At 35.8% G+C, this 18,191-nt stretch overlaps 1 protein-coding gene across 1 annotated transcript in view; it reads left to right on the top strand.

The window, feature by feature from the left end:
• LOC122041976 overlaps nucleotides 1-18,191 on the top strand; it is a 76,333-nt gene that overhangs the window by 37,723 nt on the left and 20,419 nt on the right. The window contains exon 10 of the mRNA XM_042601877.1: nucleotides 11,656-11,811. Coding sequence (XP_042457811.1) covers nucleotides 11,656-11,811 — 156 coding nt within the window. The remainder of the gene's footprint in view (nucleotides 1-11,655; nucleotides 11,812-18,191) is intronic.

Genomic DNA, 18,191 nt, shown 5'->3' with positions numbered 1-18,191 from the left:
AAAATTTTGAATCCATTTAGGGATTTTAGTATTGTGATTTTTTTTTTCCTTTTTTGTTAGGATTCCATTCATTTATTTACAAGTTAGGAAGTAGAGTCTATATGTTGGACTTTATTTCATTTCTTTGTGTCTTAAGGTTTAGAGTCTATATAAACATGTGTTTAATTGTTTAAGGGACAATCCTTGTTAATATATAATATTTTTTTTTTTCGGAAAGATTTGGAGGACGATGGTTTTCTCTTCTTGCCTTCTCAAACCCCCATTCTCGTCAGTTTATAGGATAATCACTATCCTGCCTGACATTAGTTGGTATTAAAACCGACAGTGTCTGATTGAGGAAGTCGTCAATCCAATGGAAGGTTGTCGTGGTCATAGTCGCAACGAGGTTCCAATTGAGGAAGCTGAGCTGAAAGATGATTGAGGATTGAGGATTTATAGAGGCAAGTCGCAGATTTAACCCAACATGTATTGACAGCGATGCGAAATCTTAAAGATCGTGAGCTACGTGATCAAGAGGATCGACATGGAGATCTCAAATTTCGAATTGATTTACTTGAATTTTCTAGTATGTCACAGATAGAGAATTTTGCTAACTGGATCAACAAAGTGGAGCAGTTCTTCAACTATAAGCAAGTTTCGGATCAGATGAAGGTGAAATTGGTTGCCTTCAAACTCAGAGGTTTAGCATTGTCATGGTGGGAGTTCTTGCGACGTTGATAAGACCGACAAGTCAAGACCAAGATCACGGATTGGGAAAAGATGAGAAAGAAGATGAAGAATTAATTTCTTCCTTTTGGGTATATTCAAACTTCGTTGCAGGGATGATTAGGATTCGCCATGGAGGATGATAGCTTTGACACTCGAGATGATTTGGATGGATTCGTAGGTGATTTGGAGGAAAAATTTGACCCATAAGAGTACCAAGATGAAGAAGACTTTGACGAAGAGGAGCAGGATTAAACAGATGGAACTTTCTCTAGAGTACATGCCATCTGATACATTGAAATAGGATATTGGTGAAACCTCTCAGCTTGAGGATAAATTGATAGAAGATAGAGAAGTGCTAGAGCATCACACAGATTCCAAGCATATAGAAAGAAGCTTATCAACGGACAAAAGCAAGCCTGATGATTACACTCGTCAAACCATTAATAACAAGACATGTTCCTTTGAAGTTCCTCCCAAAGATGGATGTCAACTTGAGAATGCTGCTTCAGCTTGTGAAGAATCAGAAAAACTAGTTGTTGGTGAATGTAAATCACATACTCCAGCAAAAGAGATGGCTGAGATTGGTATTTCATATGATGCTGAAACAACCTTTGCAAGGGAGTAAAGTGGTTATTTCATCTGACACTCCTGATGTTCTGTTTGCTGAAATTCACTGTAAGTCCAGAAATTGTATGGCTGATAACATGGAATGTCATGACATGGAGTTGAATGGTAACGATGAGAATAACAATCCCATTCTGTCTAACACTGAATCAGTAAGAGAACCAACCATCTCCAACTGCACTGTTGGAGCCATCAAAGATAATAAAATCTCATGAGACTCCAATGGGATTAGCTAAACAGGTAGAGCCATAGAGTTGTATGTCCCAAGACACAGCGCATGTATCAAAATCTTCAGGTTCTCTATTATCTGAGGCTATAGAAGGTGCTAAAGATTATGTCTCATCACCTACAAAAACCTCATCTGTTGTTACTGTCAGAGTCTGCTAGTAAACTTGACTTTGATCTGAATGAAGGCATCATTGCTGATGATGGATACCAAGTTGCTGCAGCTGCTGTTTTTGACATGGACCCTTTCCAAGATTTGATATCTTTTTCTGAAAATTTTGGTGTCTCACGTTTAAAGGAAGCCTGCTTGTACTTTATGAATTATGGAAGAAAAAGCATGAGAAAGGGGAAAATACAATCAATCGAGACAATCTATTTGAACTAGTTCCGATTCAAAGGGAATCAGAAATAGTAAATTATTTGTTACAACCTATGAATTTTATTACTAACAATTGGCATGACCAAAATGAAGCTGTAGCAAGTATAGTTCTGGTAGCCATCAGTAATCTAAAGGGTTCTAAACAAGTGACAAAATTGCAAAAATCCCAATTTCAACATACACTTTCAAAGTTTGAAAATGGGAAGCCTAATGTTGTTGATGATACAATTGTGTAGGAGTCCAAATTTAGTAGATACATGAAGAAGGCAATAGATGGAGAAGCTAAGATCATTTCCCAGTTCCATCATCCAAACGTGATGGTTTTTTATGTAGTTGACAAAGATGGAACTGCATACACTCTTATCACCCAAAAGGAAGCTCACATTTATCTGGAACAAACAATTGCCGATTTGGTGCCAGATGGTCTTCCTCTTGAGTTACCATTTGGAACTACCCTAAGTTCGAGGAATCAAGGAATTTGTATTATTATTTTTAATAATTTTTATTTTATTAGTATTTAAGGTATTAACTCTGCATGTGATGAACCAGTCATGATCGGTCCCAAGCTTGGATAAAAGAGAGTTTCGTTAGGTTGTCGATCAACATTAAAACTATGACAAATATTCAATGAATGAATCCATTAAACTATTGTGCTAATACTAGGTTGTTCCTTAGAAGGAACGCGTTGCAAGCTCTGATTGTAATGTCTCGGTAAGAACCGCTACATCTCCAAAACTTAGGTGTAGTGTTAAATATGCAAGAGTTCGCGTTGCAGGGTTCGATTTTAAGGTATCGGCAAGGACCACTACATCTTCATGAGAACTTGGATGAAGTGTTAAATAGGTAAGAGTTCTCACACCATAGGTCGGATAAGAATAAATATGATAGGAAAACTAATAATCTTAGATTTGGAACATTGATGTGTTAACCGCAAACGTACGGTTGTCGTCAAGTAATAAAATTTATAAAAGTCGATTCCACGAGGATTGAAGCTTAAATGCTAGTTGGTACTACACTTCGAATTAGACTAGACAAAAATCGATAAAGATTTGATTTGTGTTTTTCTGCAAGGTAAGATTAAACAGAAAGTAAATTTGTGGAAGTCCTTAATTCCGAAAGTGTTATAGGCCGTTGGTTTCATTGTAATGGTGGATGTTGTGCTATGAATTAGCCCATTCCTAGTTCTCTACTCATACGTTTGTAGGATAATCTAAGTTACTACCGAATACCACCCTGCGATGGTGTATTGGAATGCTTTCCCTGCCACTAACCAAGTACGCCATCAAGTGAAGAAGTAACTTAGAGAGTTCGGATTTTCAGTAGAGTACCTCCTGTCACAACATCTCCCCCGAGTGTACGTCTCTAGATTACGTAGGTCACTTGCGTAGCATATGATTAGGAAAAGCCCATTAGGTCGAGTGATAGATTTGTCCATATATAGAATCGTTCTTCCTTAGGAGGTTACGTTCCATATAGAAGGATAATTATCTTAGATACTCAACTCTAAACAAGTATCTTAAGGCCATGCCGAGCTATCGGAACGTACACTCAAATGAGACAACGATCAATGCATTTGGTAAACACAAATTCAGGTTCACGTACAGTCCCAATTATAGACACACAGCAATGTATCTAACTCAGGAATAAGATCTATGCACAAGATATGCAATCTAGATAGACAAAACTCACGATCATATGGGAAAGCCTTTATGCAAGCATTTCATCAAACAAAACAAATGCATATAAGCTTCATCAAACTAAGGCATTGGCAATTCAATAGGGTTTACATCATCCACACATCACAATTACTCCCTACGTTGTAGAGCAATAAAAATCTACTCCATAATAGAAGGAACTACAATCAATAGACTCAAATACATAGACGTTTCCAAAACCTAGAAGAAGAAGGGTAGAAACTCCCCTCTAAAGTCGAGTGAAGCCCTTTTGATGCAGATCTTGACGTGCCGACGAGAATGGAGCAGCTGTGCGGCCTCGAATCGTCCAGACGACGACTCCAGATGCAAGGATTTGACCTAGAGGGTCTCCTCCCGTCCACCAAAACTTCCCCCTTTCAAAGGGGAAGAAGTTCCCCTTTCATAGATGTGAGGCATGGGCTGGCCGTGCCTTTAAGCACGACCGAGCCATGCCCTGGGCATCTAGCCGTGCCTTTTGGCATGTCCAGAGCCAAGTTGGCTCTGGCTTCAGGCACACGGCTGTGCCATTTGGCATGGCCCAAGCAAAGCTTGCTTTGCTTTGTCCTCTTTGGTCATGCCATTTGGCACAACCAGTTCTTCAAAACTGGGAATCTAGAGGCATGACCTTGCCTCAAGGCACAACCAAGCTCAATTCTTCTTTGGTAGTTGACACAGGTTGTCTTCCGGCCGTGCCATTTGGCACGGTCACAGCCAATTATACTCTGGATTTCTTCCTTGGCTGTGCCTCAAGGCACGACCAGCTTCCTTCCTTGCTCCTTAGCCGTGCCCGATGGCACGACCACCTCCTCCAACCCGTGCCTCAAGGCATGGGCAGGGCCATTTTGGGTTGTTGCTTTCTCCTTTGTCTGGGGCACTCCATTCCTTGGTTTTTCTCTCCACGGGAAGACAAAGGTAGGTCCCGATCTTCATAAAATGATCTTTTGCGCCTTTAGAATCCTTTTCCGCTTCATACTGCTCCTGAAAATGCAAATAGACACCGAGCAAATTTCTGGACGAAAAGTAGTAATTATGCTGAGATATGATAGAAAAGGGTGCATATACATAGATCATATGCGATGAATGCAAGAAGATGTGCGCTAAACCATACAAAATAATATATATAATCTACGCACATTAAACATAGAACGTAGAACATAAGAACCTCACTGGTAAATCAATGGAGGTAGTAGATACGATGATTAGGAGAAGAATTAATATTTTATGTGTACAAGAGACAAAATGGATAGGCAAGAAGGCAAAACTGATAGACAACTCGGGTTTTAAGTTATGGTGCAAAGGAAAGTAAAATAAGAAATGAAGTGGGTATTGTTGTAGATAATTCGTTAAAGGATGAAGTTGTAGGAGTAGTTAGAAAATGAGATAAAATTATAGCCCTTAAGATAATAATGACGAAAGAAACTATGAACATAATTAGCATATATGCACTGCAAGTAGGATTAGATGAAACTACCAAATCAAAGTTTTAGGACGACTTAGATGAAATATTACAAAACATTCCGTCAATTGAAATGATTTTAATAGGTGATCTAAATGTGTCAGAGTAAAAAATGAGAAATATGAGAGGGTATATGGGGTTATGAGATTGGAATGAGAAATGAGGAAGGGAAAATTATATCATATTTTGCAATAGCATATGATATTATATTAGTTAATACTTTTTTTAATAAAAAAGAATACTTAGTCATGTTCAAAAGTGGGAATAATAAATCACAAATTGACTTTCTTATGGTTAGGAAGAAGGATAGAAAGATTTGTAAAGATTGCAGGTCATCCTGGAAAAAACTTAACTACCCAACATAGGTTAGTAGTGTTGGATATATGCCTCAAATATAGTATGAATAGAAAGACAATATATACGACTCCTACAATTAAGTGGTGGGAGTTTAAGGATGGGAAGTAAAATATATTTAAGGAGAAGGTAAGAGTACAAATATTAAGTGAAATATATGGTGATTCTAATACGGCATGGAATAAGATGATATCAAAGTTGAAAATGGTAGCGAAGTGTGCTCGGTTAATCAAAGGGACATATACTACTAAGTAAGGAATCTTGGTGGTGGAATGAGAAAGTACAAGAGAAAGTGAACGAAAAACGAATAGCTTATAAAGAATTATATATTTGTAAGAACAAGGAAAACTTAAAAAAATATACAATATCCAAGAAAAAGGTTAAGAGAGTAGTGAATGAAGCAAAGAATAAAACTTTTGAACGATTATATCAAAAATTAGATACAAAAGAAGGAGAAAGAGACATTTATAGAATAGCTAAAGTGAGAACGAAAAATAAGAGATCTTATCCAAATAAAAATATATTAAAGATGAATGTAATATAGTACTAGTAAATAATCGAGAAATAAAAGAGTGGTGGAAGATTTATTTTCATCAACTTTTTAATGCAAATTTAGGTGACCAAACTTAGGTAATTTAAATCAGTCAAATGAGCATAGAAATTTAAATTTTTATCTTAGAATTCAAATTTCATAAGTAGAACAAGTTTTAAATGGGACGCACAATGGAAAAGCGGATTAGATGATATTTCGATAGAAGTATGGAAGTGCCTACAGAAATAATGTATTGAATGACTTACAAAATTATTTAACATGATATTGAAATTAAAAAAATGCCTGATCAATGGAGGATAAACACTCTATTTTCCTTATATAGGAACAAGGGAGACGTAGAAAATTGTTCAAACTATAGGGGTATTAAACTAATGACACCATGAAACTTTAGAAAAAAGTAATAGAAAAAAGATAATGAAGGAGACCATGGTGACCGAAAATCAATTTGGGTTCATGCCGGAAGGTCAACAATAGAAACTATACATTTTCTTAGACAATTAATTGAAAAATATTGGGAGCAAAAATAAGATCTACATATGGTATTCATTGACTTAGAAAAAACAGAGAATTCCTGAAAAGAGAGGTGTGAGTGTAATATATATTGAATTAATTAAGAATATGTACGAGAATGTAACGACTAAAGTAAAGGCTTAGTAACTAAAACATTTCTAATAAAGATAGAGTTACATCTATGATCAACTCTAAATCCCTATCTTTTTACACTAATTATGGACAAACTTATTGTACACATACCATGGTGTATGTTGTTTGCAGATGATATTATTTTGGTAAATGAAACATGTGAAGGAGTAAATGCTAAATTAGAATTTTGGCGGGAAACACTAGAAGAGAACGATTTTAGGCTTAGTAGAATAAAGATAGAATATATGGAATTTAAGTTTAGTAATATTAGACATAATGAGATAATTGTTAAAATAGGAGATGACGAGTTGCCCGGAACCTAGAGTTTTATATATTTAGGATCATTTTTATAAAATGATGGAGGGATTGAAATGATGTCTTACATAGAATACAAGCAGGATGGTTGAAATGGAGGAGAGTGTCGGGTGTTTTATGTGATCGTAAAGTATCTCCAAAAATTAAAGGAAAATTTTACAAAATAGCAGTTAGACCTATTATGTTATATGGAGCTGAATGTAGGGCTATGACTCGAGCACATGAGCAGAAGATGAGAGTTGTAGAGATGAGAATGCTAAGGTGAGTGTGTGAACATACGAGAATGGACAGAATAAGAAATGAGAGCATTAGAGGGAAAGTCGGAGTTACATCTATTTTGGAAAAACTCCGAGAGACACGTTTAATGTAACGACCACCCTTCTTACTACTACTACTCTCTAAGAATGACCGTTACTTAACTACTAACTCTACTTAACCGGTATGATTAAAAATCACATGGAAACCCTACCGAAAAATTTCGGCAGAGTCTCCCCTGTACCGGTGACCATATTCAACAATACATGCAATATATACTCAGCCACAAGCGGCTGGAACACATATCAATCAACCACGTAGTTAAATAAGCATCAAACACACAAATATCTACTTACTAAACTGGACTCATCCTACATGCAATCTAAACAGAATAATCTCAAATGACATGAACTTAAAATACAACTCAAATGTTTACAATAACTAAAATGCGGAAACTAAAATTAAAACTTCTTTCCTAGTCCCAAGGCTTCCATAGTCCTGGCATCACACATCCTTCGAACACCTCCTTGTCGCCTTCCTTTCTATATCTTTTCCTTTCCTGTATCTGCAGTAAGAGGAAGTGTAGTCTATAAGCAAAATTTGCTTAGTAAGCGCTATCTAATTCACAAAATCACGAATGTGCATGTATACGAAAAGAACTAGAAACTATATGCTCTAAAAAGAAATAAAGCATAAACATAACTGCTCATGTCAAACTAATAGCAAAGAAAAGCTAGGGAATCTACTCATGTAATTCTAATAGCTAATCATGCTACTCATCTAATAGGTAAACATGAAAACTACTCATCCACTAGATAAACATGGTAGGATAAAGAACTAAACTTACTGATTTTTAGAACCATATGAAACTTATTTCATTTGTTCTAACTTAATCTTTAATACTTTATGTTTAGGTAAAACTCGTTTTACTTGTTCAAAAACTTATACTTATAATACTTCAAAATAATAATCAATTTCTTCTTGGGCCCAGGCGTAATACCATCTTATGCGCGTTCCCTGATAGGTTGGGGTAGCGAGCCACCAATCCTAAAAGAGCAGACCTCGGTCTACCAGGGCCAAGACCTCGGAATTGGACACCTGGATTTGTTTAACGACAACCTCGGAAGTCGGGTACTAGCCTCTTCTTAAAAGTAAAATACTTATAATCTTAATTACTTCTTCTTTAATTGTCTTGGCATTTTAATAAGCACCTTGTGTGCCAAAATCCCTAAAGTCTTGACTTTTGGGATCTACTTAAGGCCTCGGCCTTTTCTTTCTCTTCTTTATCTTTCTTATACTTTTCTTTATCTTTCTTATGCTTTTCTTATAAAAGAATGCTTCTTACAAAACTGAAGTGTTTAAATAAATTTTAACACTGCAATGCTTAAACAAAAATCTGCATACAAGTTTAAACAGAAAACTGCATATTAAGCTTAACTAAAATCTGCATATTAAGCTTATCTAAAATCTGCATACTAAACTTACCTAAAATCTGTATACTAGCTTAACCAAAAATGTATACTGCATACTTTAAAAATGAGGACTGTTCTTGCCCAATGCATAGCATACAAGGATCTAACCAGCAAGCTTAAGGCAAGGTTGTTCCAACTAATTAAGAAAGCATCAGAAACTAAATTTGAAACTGAAATCTTATACTTAAATCATAATTCAAGTTTTCACTTTTTACCTCAGAATGAGCTTGAGCTCAATGACAGTGAAATTCAAATGAACTACACTTGAAGTCAATGCTACAGTTGCAATAGATCATAATGCCCTGATCCAAATATCCCTAGGTGGCTATGCTAATGAGTGAAACTTCTAACCATGACAGCTTCCATACACTCACATTCTAGTAAAGTCTTCAGTAAAGCTATACCAAACAATGAAAGCAACATAGTAAACCTAGAGATAATCAAGTAGATCTTGAAATCAAACTCTATCTAAATAACAAAATTTCCATCTGAAGTTGCTTCCCTTTCCATTACTCTATCTCCAGATTCCTTGATCTTCACTAAATCTACCTAGGCAACCAATCTAAATTACCAAAGCCCTAGGAACCATCTTGTACAGCATATTCTGAAAACAACCGAATGCCTAGCAACCAAAATTCTTGTACAGCTTAATCCGAATCAAAGAAGGAGAACCATAGCATGTTCTTAAATCAAAGAAGCCTAATAACCATCCTGCTAAAAGGCTACTGCATACAAAGGAACTCCAATCTGAATCTTATGAAGGCAAATTCAGGTTCATTACAGCAGCAAACAAAGGAACACAACCTAAATTCTACATGTTCCAAAAGCATGAAAGGGAGGCTAAATCCCTAACCATAATTTCTGTGCAACACAATCCGAAACAAAAGAAGGAAACCAAAACTCGGAACTATTTCTCCTGTTCTTCATGCTTAAACTAAATCAATCCTTCTCTTCTTTCTTTAAGGTTCACGGCAGCAACCTTAATCTAACCTTCTTCACAGAACAAATTCGGATCACAAAAGAAATAGAAATCCGGAGCGAAGCTATCCTACTGCAGGTGAGTAAGCGACTTACCTTGCATTCTTGGATTCAAACCGAGAAGAAAGGAAGGTTCTAGGGTTCGGAAGGCTTGAGATCTCCGGCCCTTCTTCGTGCTAACAGTTCCCTCTTGACGAGGGAAGCTCAAATCCGAGAAGAACTCGCGGAATCCCTTTGGCCGGCCACCGGAGAGATGCTAACTTCCAGCTGTGTTTTGTCTTCGCTCGGGCAGAATCGCCGCCGTCACACGCGAGGAAGGCGAAGGGAAAAGCTAGGTCATGGGGAAATAATCAAGCCCTAAGTTCTCCTCTTATAACCTTAATATTCTGTTAACTTCTTTAAATAAATTTGCTATCTATTCTTAAACAAAACCGCCCGCAGCACACTTGGTTAGCCAGATTTTAACTAAGTCAGAGATCTTGGCTTCGATTCCTCAGCCGCGCACTTTTATTTCCAATTTATTTTACTGTTCCTAACTACTACTTAAATATATATCGCTCCATATATGATTAACAAATCGAGCGCAGCTCGGTTGGTTGGGCCGGTTTTGCTTGGGTCCGGGGTGCTGGGTTCGAAACCCAGCTTCTACAACCCTTTTTTTTTTTTATTTTAGATTATTTTTAAAACTTATTCTCCTTGGTAAAAATACCAAACGAACTCCAAAAATTGCATAAAAATACTCTAAAAATTTCTAAAAATCTCTAGAATTTTTCTATAGCATATCTAAATATTTTTGAATTATTTTTGGGGCTCAAAATGAGGAAATTTGGGTCGTTACATTTAAGATGGTACGAGCATGTACTTAAACGATCAATAAATACTCCAGTTAGGTGATGTGAAACTATGACAAACACGTATATTAAATGAGGAAGAGGAAGACCAAAAAAGACTTTTAGCAACAATAAAATAAGATAAAATTTATTTATGTATAGATGATGATATAGTGGGAGATAGAATTCAATAGCGTAAAAAGATATATATAGTTGATCCAACTTAGTGGGATAAGAGTTATTGTTGTAGTAGTAGTATTTAATGTATTTTTGGTATTTTTTGATAATTTCTATCTTTCATTTTTTTTTTTGGATTTTGAGTTCGTTTAAGGTTTTTAGGATTGTTAGTATTTTTCCTTTTTATTAGGATTCCTTTCTTAAGAATTAGGGTTTATATGCTGGGATTTATTATTATTATTATTATTTTTGTGTTTTAAGATTTAGAGTCTATATGAACATATGTTTAACTGTGTTTATCTGTTTGAACGATAATCCTCGGTTAATATACATTAACTTTTTTTTCGAAAAGATTTGGAGGACGATGATTATCTCTTTTTGCGTTCTTCTCAAACCCCCTTTCTGATCAGTCCTTAGGATAATCATTATCCTGTCCGGCGTCAAAGGTAGAAGGAATTGAAATTATAGTCAATCTTATAAAAGTTAATTTAATATTTTTTAACGTTACGTAGTTTGGAATAGAAGTCAATGGAGGGATAAGATTCATGAAATTGATCCTAAATAGTTGGGATAATCACGACCTGATGACTTGATGATTATGATGGTTCTTTTGAATACAAACTACTAGACTAACAAGCAAAACCATGTGAAAAATTGCTCCAGCTTCATCACCACATTTCTTCTAACCTTCTCATGGGTGATTTTGTTTCTTGTTCTTATTGCCACAATGCTTGTGCTGTAGTCCATCAATATTTTTTTTCTTTTATTTCCTTGTTTGATGAAACTAGGACTTTGTGTATAAGGTTGATACCTGATATACATATTCAGTCTCTTATTTCAAGGATCCTTTCTGCAAAATGTAAGAGATTCATGTAACCAGTGCTTCACAGGCATATTGGTAGTGATACCAATGGAATTGGTCGCTCTTAGACCAAACCATTCTTTGATTTATACTACTTGGCCAATTAATTCAGTTTATGAGAATTTCTCCAGGAGTTAGATCTTCCACTACATGCCTCTTCATGGACGGAGGAGGAGCTTAAAGATCCAAACAAATTACTGGAGATGACCTCCCTTCTCACTGCCCAAAGAGAAATAGCAGACAAAATATTGGATGCACAGTGGGAAGCAAAATGGCGCCAAGATAAGGTATTGTTCATATTTGAATTTTGCTTTGTTCTGCCACATGCTGTTACATATTTTGTAAAGTACATGGTGTTATAACTTCCATAATATCTACATTATAATAGATGGATTGAAACCTGAGTTGCATAATATTAGCTTGAAACATACACACTTCACTTCAAGAGTGGTTCCTACCTTTTTAATGTTAATCACAATAGAGGAAATAAAAGATAGATTCAAGGGACTTTGAGCTGTAGAAATGGATCAGGGTAGCGGAACTAATATGCAAAGATGCTGTAATGCCCTCCTGTAATTAATAAGAGGTTTCATTTGCCTTTTATATTATGGGAAATAAACATTAAATTGTTATGTAGGAAGAGGAAGAGGTGGGGGAGAGGAGGGACAAACTTGATTACTTGGTTAAGGAAAAGTGGAAAGTAAAATGAGTGGGAATGCCACTAATTGCCAAATTACCTTCTCCATCATCCTTCCCAACCCATTTTTTGCATATGCTCCAGGGTAGCATAATGACCCTCATGGCCGGAGGTGACCTCTAGCCCAAGAGTGGTGGTGTTAATGTGATCTTGAGTAGCCCCAATGTTTTCAAATAAGGTAAAACATAAATGAAATTTGGAACTTAAAGTAGGCCCCCCTACACCTATGCTCCCTCTCTTAGATAGGGATTTTAAAAGATAAGTTTTATCATAAAGGCTAGAAATCTAAGTTTCTAACTTAAACCTTACCTTTTTCCCCTTTGACGTCAAAAACATTGCACCATTCAAATTATATCTCATGAAATACTACAAAAATCATGAAAAAGTATTATAAACTTACATTTAATAACCTTTATAAGGGTAAAAAATAAAACTACAAGTTTAATCCATCAAAAACAGTTTGAAACTTTCAAATCTAAAGTTTTTGCTTTGACCCAGTAGACTCAAACTTACTACTAGTGATAACTAAAGTAGTCATCAATCAGGTGCTAAGTTTGGAAATGCATTAAGAGTTCATAAAAGCTTAAAAATTCATGAAATTTGATAAACACATTTGTTTTAAGTCAATTTATCAAGGAGAAAATTGTTTTTCCATGAAAAACCATCTTAATTTTTAAAATTGACCAAAAACTTGAAATTCCCAAAAACATGCAATTGTGTATCACTTTCAAAGATTTTGTTTTGATCTATTATGTTTGAAAACAACCCTTAGTTTTCAAAATGTTAAATTATATTTTTCAAAACAAAGTCTCAAACTATGATCTTAGCACCCAATGGATGCATTAAATATATTGGTCTTCTCCATGATTGGCCAATAATTACTAAGTTTGATACTATCTATGGTTCATCATGCCGCCTCAAGCAATGTGAACCATTACCTTCATACTCAATGTCCAATACAAAAATCATATTTTACCTAGGGTCTGTGTTGTTAAAGGTGCGCCCGAGGCGTCAGGCGCACAAGGTGCCGGGAAAAAAGCCTTTTCCCATGCGAGGCGGGCGCCGTTCGTCAGGCGGGTGCCTGGGCGCGCCTAGGGCGCCTTCGCACCTCAACAGAGGCGCGATCGCGGGCGTGATTGCAGGCGCGATCGCGGGCGCGATTGCAGGCGCGATCGTGATCAATATCTAGATTCTTAACCAAAAAAAACATGAATTAGGGCACGGGGAGAAGAAAAGAACGCAAGAAGGGAAGAAGAGAACGCAAGAAGAAGAAGAAAGGGATAATAGAGAAGAAGAAAAGAACGCAAGAACTAAGAAGAAGAAGAAACCTGAACCGTTCGCCGCCGCCGTTGCTGAGTCGCGCCGTCGCCCAGCCCAGGTATGTGTTTTTTCTTCCTTTTTTGTTTTTCTGTTCTTCACTTCTTCCTTTCTTCTTCGTTTTTCTTCTTCTATTTTCTTCTTCTCTTATTTCTTTTCTTCTCTTTATCTCTTCTTGGTTTTCACTTTTTCTTCGTTTCTTCTTCTTCTCTTCTTTTCCGTGTTCTGGTATCTTCTTTTCTGCTTCTTTTTCTGTTTTTTCTTCTTGTTGAGTTGCTTTCGTGTTCTTGCTGCTGCCAGATTTTGTTTTCTTCTCCCCGTTTTTGCTATTTTTGCAGGTTGTAATCTTACTTGCTGCCATTTTTGCTATATTTTTTATCCTGTTTTATCATTTTTGCTGGTTTGTGCTGCTGTCCAGTTTTTTATTTGTTTTTTCCCATGTTTTTTCATTTTTTTATCCTGTTTTTCATTTTTTTTCATTTTTCTATTACTGGCATAGTATTCTTGTGCTGTCTGTTTTGCTGTATTTTTGTTCCTGTTCATCCGTGCTGCAGCTGCAGCTGCTCTCCGGTTATTAATTTGTTTTTTTTCCTGTTTTTTCATTTTTTTATTCTGTTTTTTTTTCCAATTTTTCTATTACAGGTTCTTGTTGTGCTGCCCGTTTTTACTGCTGTCCTATTTTTCATTTGTCTTTTTGTTCTCTTTTTACTGGTACAGCGCTTTTCTATTCCAACGTTGATTTTATTTTATTTTTAATTTTTCAGGCTATTTTCTTGTTCAATTATCATGGAAGGTAGTAGTGATACTCCAACATATGTATCAAAAGATCCTGGATGGTATTATTTTCAAAAGGTTAATCCGAATAACAAAAATGATTTGATTTGTAACTTTTGTCAAAAAGTTACCAAAGGGGGTATCTATCGTGCAAAACATCTTGTTGGAGGGTTTCGAAATACTACGACTTGCAAAAGATGTCCGCCTCATGTACGTGAAGAAATTAAAAATTTCATGGAGAAAAAGACGGAGAAAAGTAATCTTTCTAAACTTGCAACATTGGACTTTGAGGATGTAGACCCTCTTTATGATGATATTGATATGGATGATGTTGGAGCTAGGGTTGGAAAAATTCCCGAAAATCCCGACCCTTCCCGAATCTCATCCCATTTCCGACCCGAAAATATCCCGACCCGACATTTTCCCGACCCGAAGGTTCGGGATTTTTCCCGTCCCGATCACTATCGGGAAAGGGATCGGGAATTTTTTTTCTCCCGACGGAAATCCCGTCCCGACCCGATTATATTATAATATTATTTTTATATTAAAAATATTATTTTTTTATATTAAAAATATCATTTTTTATATTAAAAATATTATTTTTTTATATTAAAAATATTATTTTTTATATTATTTTTTAAAATATTTTAAGCATCTAACTATTATGTTTATTTTTTTTCTCTTCATTTTTCTCATACTTTATCATAATTTTGTTTCTAAATAATTTATTGGCAATGTGTGAAGAAGATAATCAATTAGTTTATTTTAGCATATGAAAACTAATAAAATGATATAAAGAATAATTTTTATGATCTTTTTTTTTTTAAGTTGAATCCAAGCATTTATAAGGACTAAGGTCTCCATATCATCAATTCATTATTGATACAATGGTTGACATGACAATTTTTATTTTTGGATTTTCTTGTATTAGGTATAAAGTATAAACTAAGTAGTAGTTTTAGTTTTTTTTTATTAGTATATTTATGATGTCCTAGGAAGATATTTTAGCTTTTAATGGTTAAGTACCACGAAATCGTTTTAATTTATTTGTATTGTACTAAAAAATTGTTTGAGTCTCTATAGATTTTTTTTTTTAAAAAAATATTTTTCGGGATATTCTTACGGGTCCCTACCCGATCCCGAATATTCGGGATCCCGAACATTCGGGTCCCGACACTTTTCGGGTACGGGATCGGGAGAAAAAAAAATTTCCAATTCTTATCGGGACGGGTATTGGGTAAGGGGGTTACGGGACAGGTCCCGACCCTATCCCACCCCTAGTTGGAGCTAAAGTTGTGCCGCCTATAAGTACAAGTACAAGTTCTAGATCAGTGAATATGTAAAAAAGGTCAAGACAAATAGTTTCAATGGATACGTATTTTGTTCCAAATGTGCAAAAAAATATTGAAAGCAGAAAGGGTAAAGAGAGACAAACTACGATAAATGAGGCATACAAGAAAGAATGGAGGGAAAAAGCTTGTATGGCCATAACTGAGTGGATGTATGATGCGGCGATTCCTTTTATGCCGTTAACTATTCAAGCTTCAAAAAGATGTTGGATTTGGTTGGCCAATATGGTATAGGTCTAAAAGGACCTAGTTATCATGAGGTGTGGGTTCCTTTTCTAAAAAAAGCTGCTAATAGTGTGACAAATGATTACATTAAGTCGTGTGAAATAGAATGAGCCAAGTATGATTGTAGTTTGATGGCAGATGGGTGGACAGACAAAAGGCATAGGACATTGATTAATTTTTTAGTGAATTCTCCTAAAGGTTCTGTTTTCATCGAATCAGTTGATGCTTCTGATTATGCAAAGACTGGAGAGAAAATATTTCAGTTGCTTGATTGATTTGTGGAGCGTGTAGGAGAAGCAAATGTTCAAGTTGTTACGGATAGTGCAAGTAACAATGTGCTTGCTAGTAAGAATCTATTTAATTATTTCTTATTAATATGCTTTTTCTTATGCATGTTAAACTTATCTAGTTTTCTAACTTCTTTTATAGGAAAATTATTAGAAGCAAAAAGACCACACTTGTATTGGACTCCTTGTGCTGCTCACTGCGTCGACTTGATCTTAGAAGATATTGGGAAATTGCCTGATTTTAAAGCAACAGTGAAGAAGACAATGAGTGTAAATGCTTACATTTATGTTCGCCCAGGCATGGTAAATATGTTGAGGCAATTCACAAGACAAAAAGAGCTCAGTCGGGCGGGTGTCACAAGATTTGCTACTGCTTTTCTCACTCTGGAAAGGATGCACCTACAGAAGCAAAATTTTAGAAAAATGTTATCTCAAAGATTGGACAGAGAGTAAATGGGCAAAAGAAGTGGCTTGGAAAAAGGTAGCTAAAATCATCATGACACTTAGATTTTGGAGCAGTGTTGTGCATATTTTAAAGATATATGACCCTTTAGTCCGTGTTCTGAGACTGGTTGATGGGGAAAGAAAACCTGCAATGAGCTATATTTATGAGACTATGGATAGGGCAAAAGAAACAATTATGAAGGCCTTTAAGGAGAAAGAAGAGAAATACAAAGAAGTGTTTGTGAATCTGAAATATTTTTATTCATACACAGATTCAAATATCTGTGGAGAAGTGGTGAATGGTTTGTTTGAAATTATTGAGAGATTGGTTTCAAGCGCTGCTGAGCAAGATAAAATTACTACCCAACTCTCTATATATCGAAAGGCAGAAGGGCTATTTGGGAGGAATGTGGTAATTAGACACAGAAGAGCATTATCTCCAGTAGAATGGTGGGAATGCTACGGAGCAAATACCCTAGAATTGCAAAAGTTTGCTATTAAAGTGCTTAGCCTCACTTGTAGTGCTTCCGGCTGTGAACACAATTGGAGTGTGTTTGAGCAGGTATATAATAAATATAAATATATAATACTATTAGTATGTTACTTTTATAAGTACAAAATATTCCTTGTTATGTTATTATACTTATTGTGATTTTTGGCATTTTGTAGATTCACAGCAAAAAAAGGAATAAGCTAGCTCAGCAACGCTTAAATGATTTGGTGTTTGTGAAATACAATCGTGCCTTAAAACTTCGGTATGATGCACGTGATAAGATTGACCTCATCTCTTTGATAGATATTGATGATATTAATGAAAGGTTGATGGGTAGAATGGATGGAGAAAATGATAATGAAGAAGATGAGTTGGTTTTTGAAGGTGATGACTTGACATGGGATGTCGTTGCTAGGGCTAGTGGAGCTGAAGAACCTGAATATTGTACTAGAGGAAAAAACATTGCATCCATGACCTCTACTTCACATGCTAGGCCTAAACAAGTCGAGAAGGAAAATACATCTTCCTCTATAAGACACTCATCTCTAAGACTTAGAGATGAAGAAGAAGAAGAAGAAGAAGAAGAAGAAGAAATTGCATTTGAAGAAGATGAAGATAAAGAAGAAGAAGAATACAATGAGGATGATCTTGAGCTTGATGATTAATTTAACTTATTACGCTTGTTTTGATGAACTTTGTTAGTTTAGATTAGAAAGTTGAAACTTGAAAGTTTAAAACTTTTATTAATTTTATCTTGATGTTATTTTGCTTGTTATATTTGATATTTGTGTGTGTGGAATATTAATAGTTATCATATTTGACACATTATATGAGTGGGTCAATAGTTTAGTAATTACCCTCATGTTCAAGAGGTGTGCCAGTTTAGTAATCAACCTCATGTTCAAGAGGTGCGCGCCTCGGGCGCGCCTCGCGCCTCGGGCGCTAGGAGTCCTTTTGCGCCTTGGTGCACCTCGCGCCTCTAACAACACTGCCTAAGGTGCGTTTGGTTGGGGGTTATCTTTGATAACCTTGGTTATCCATCCAAGGTTATCAACGAAAACCCTGTTTGGTTTCGGTAATC

This window comes from Zingiber officinale, chromosome 2A (genome assembly GCF_018446385.1).
Source record: "Zingiber officinale cultivar Zhangliang chromosome 2A, Zo_v1.1, whole genome shotgun sequence".
In the NCBI taxonomy this organism is placed as follows: Eukaryota; Viridiplantae; Streptophyta; class Magnoliopsida; order Zingiberales; family Zingiberaceae; genus Zingiber; species Zingiber officinale.
The sequence above is the reverse complement of the archived record's forward strand: the minus strand, read 5'-3'. Positions and strand labels throughout refer to the sequence as shown.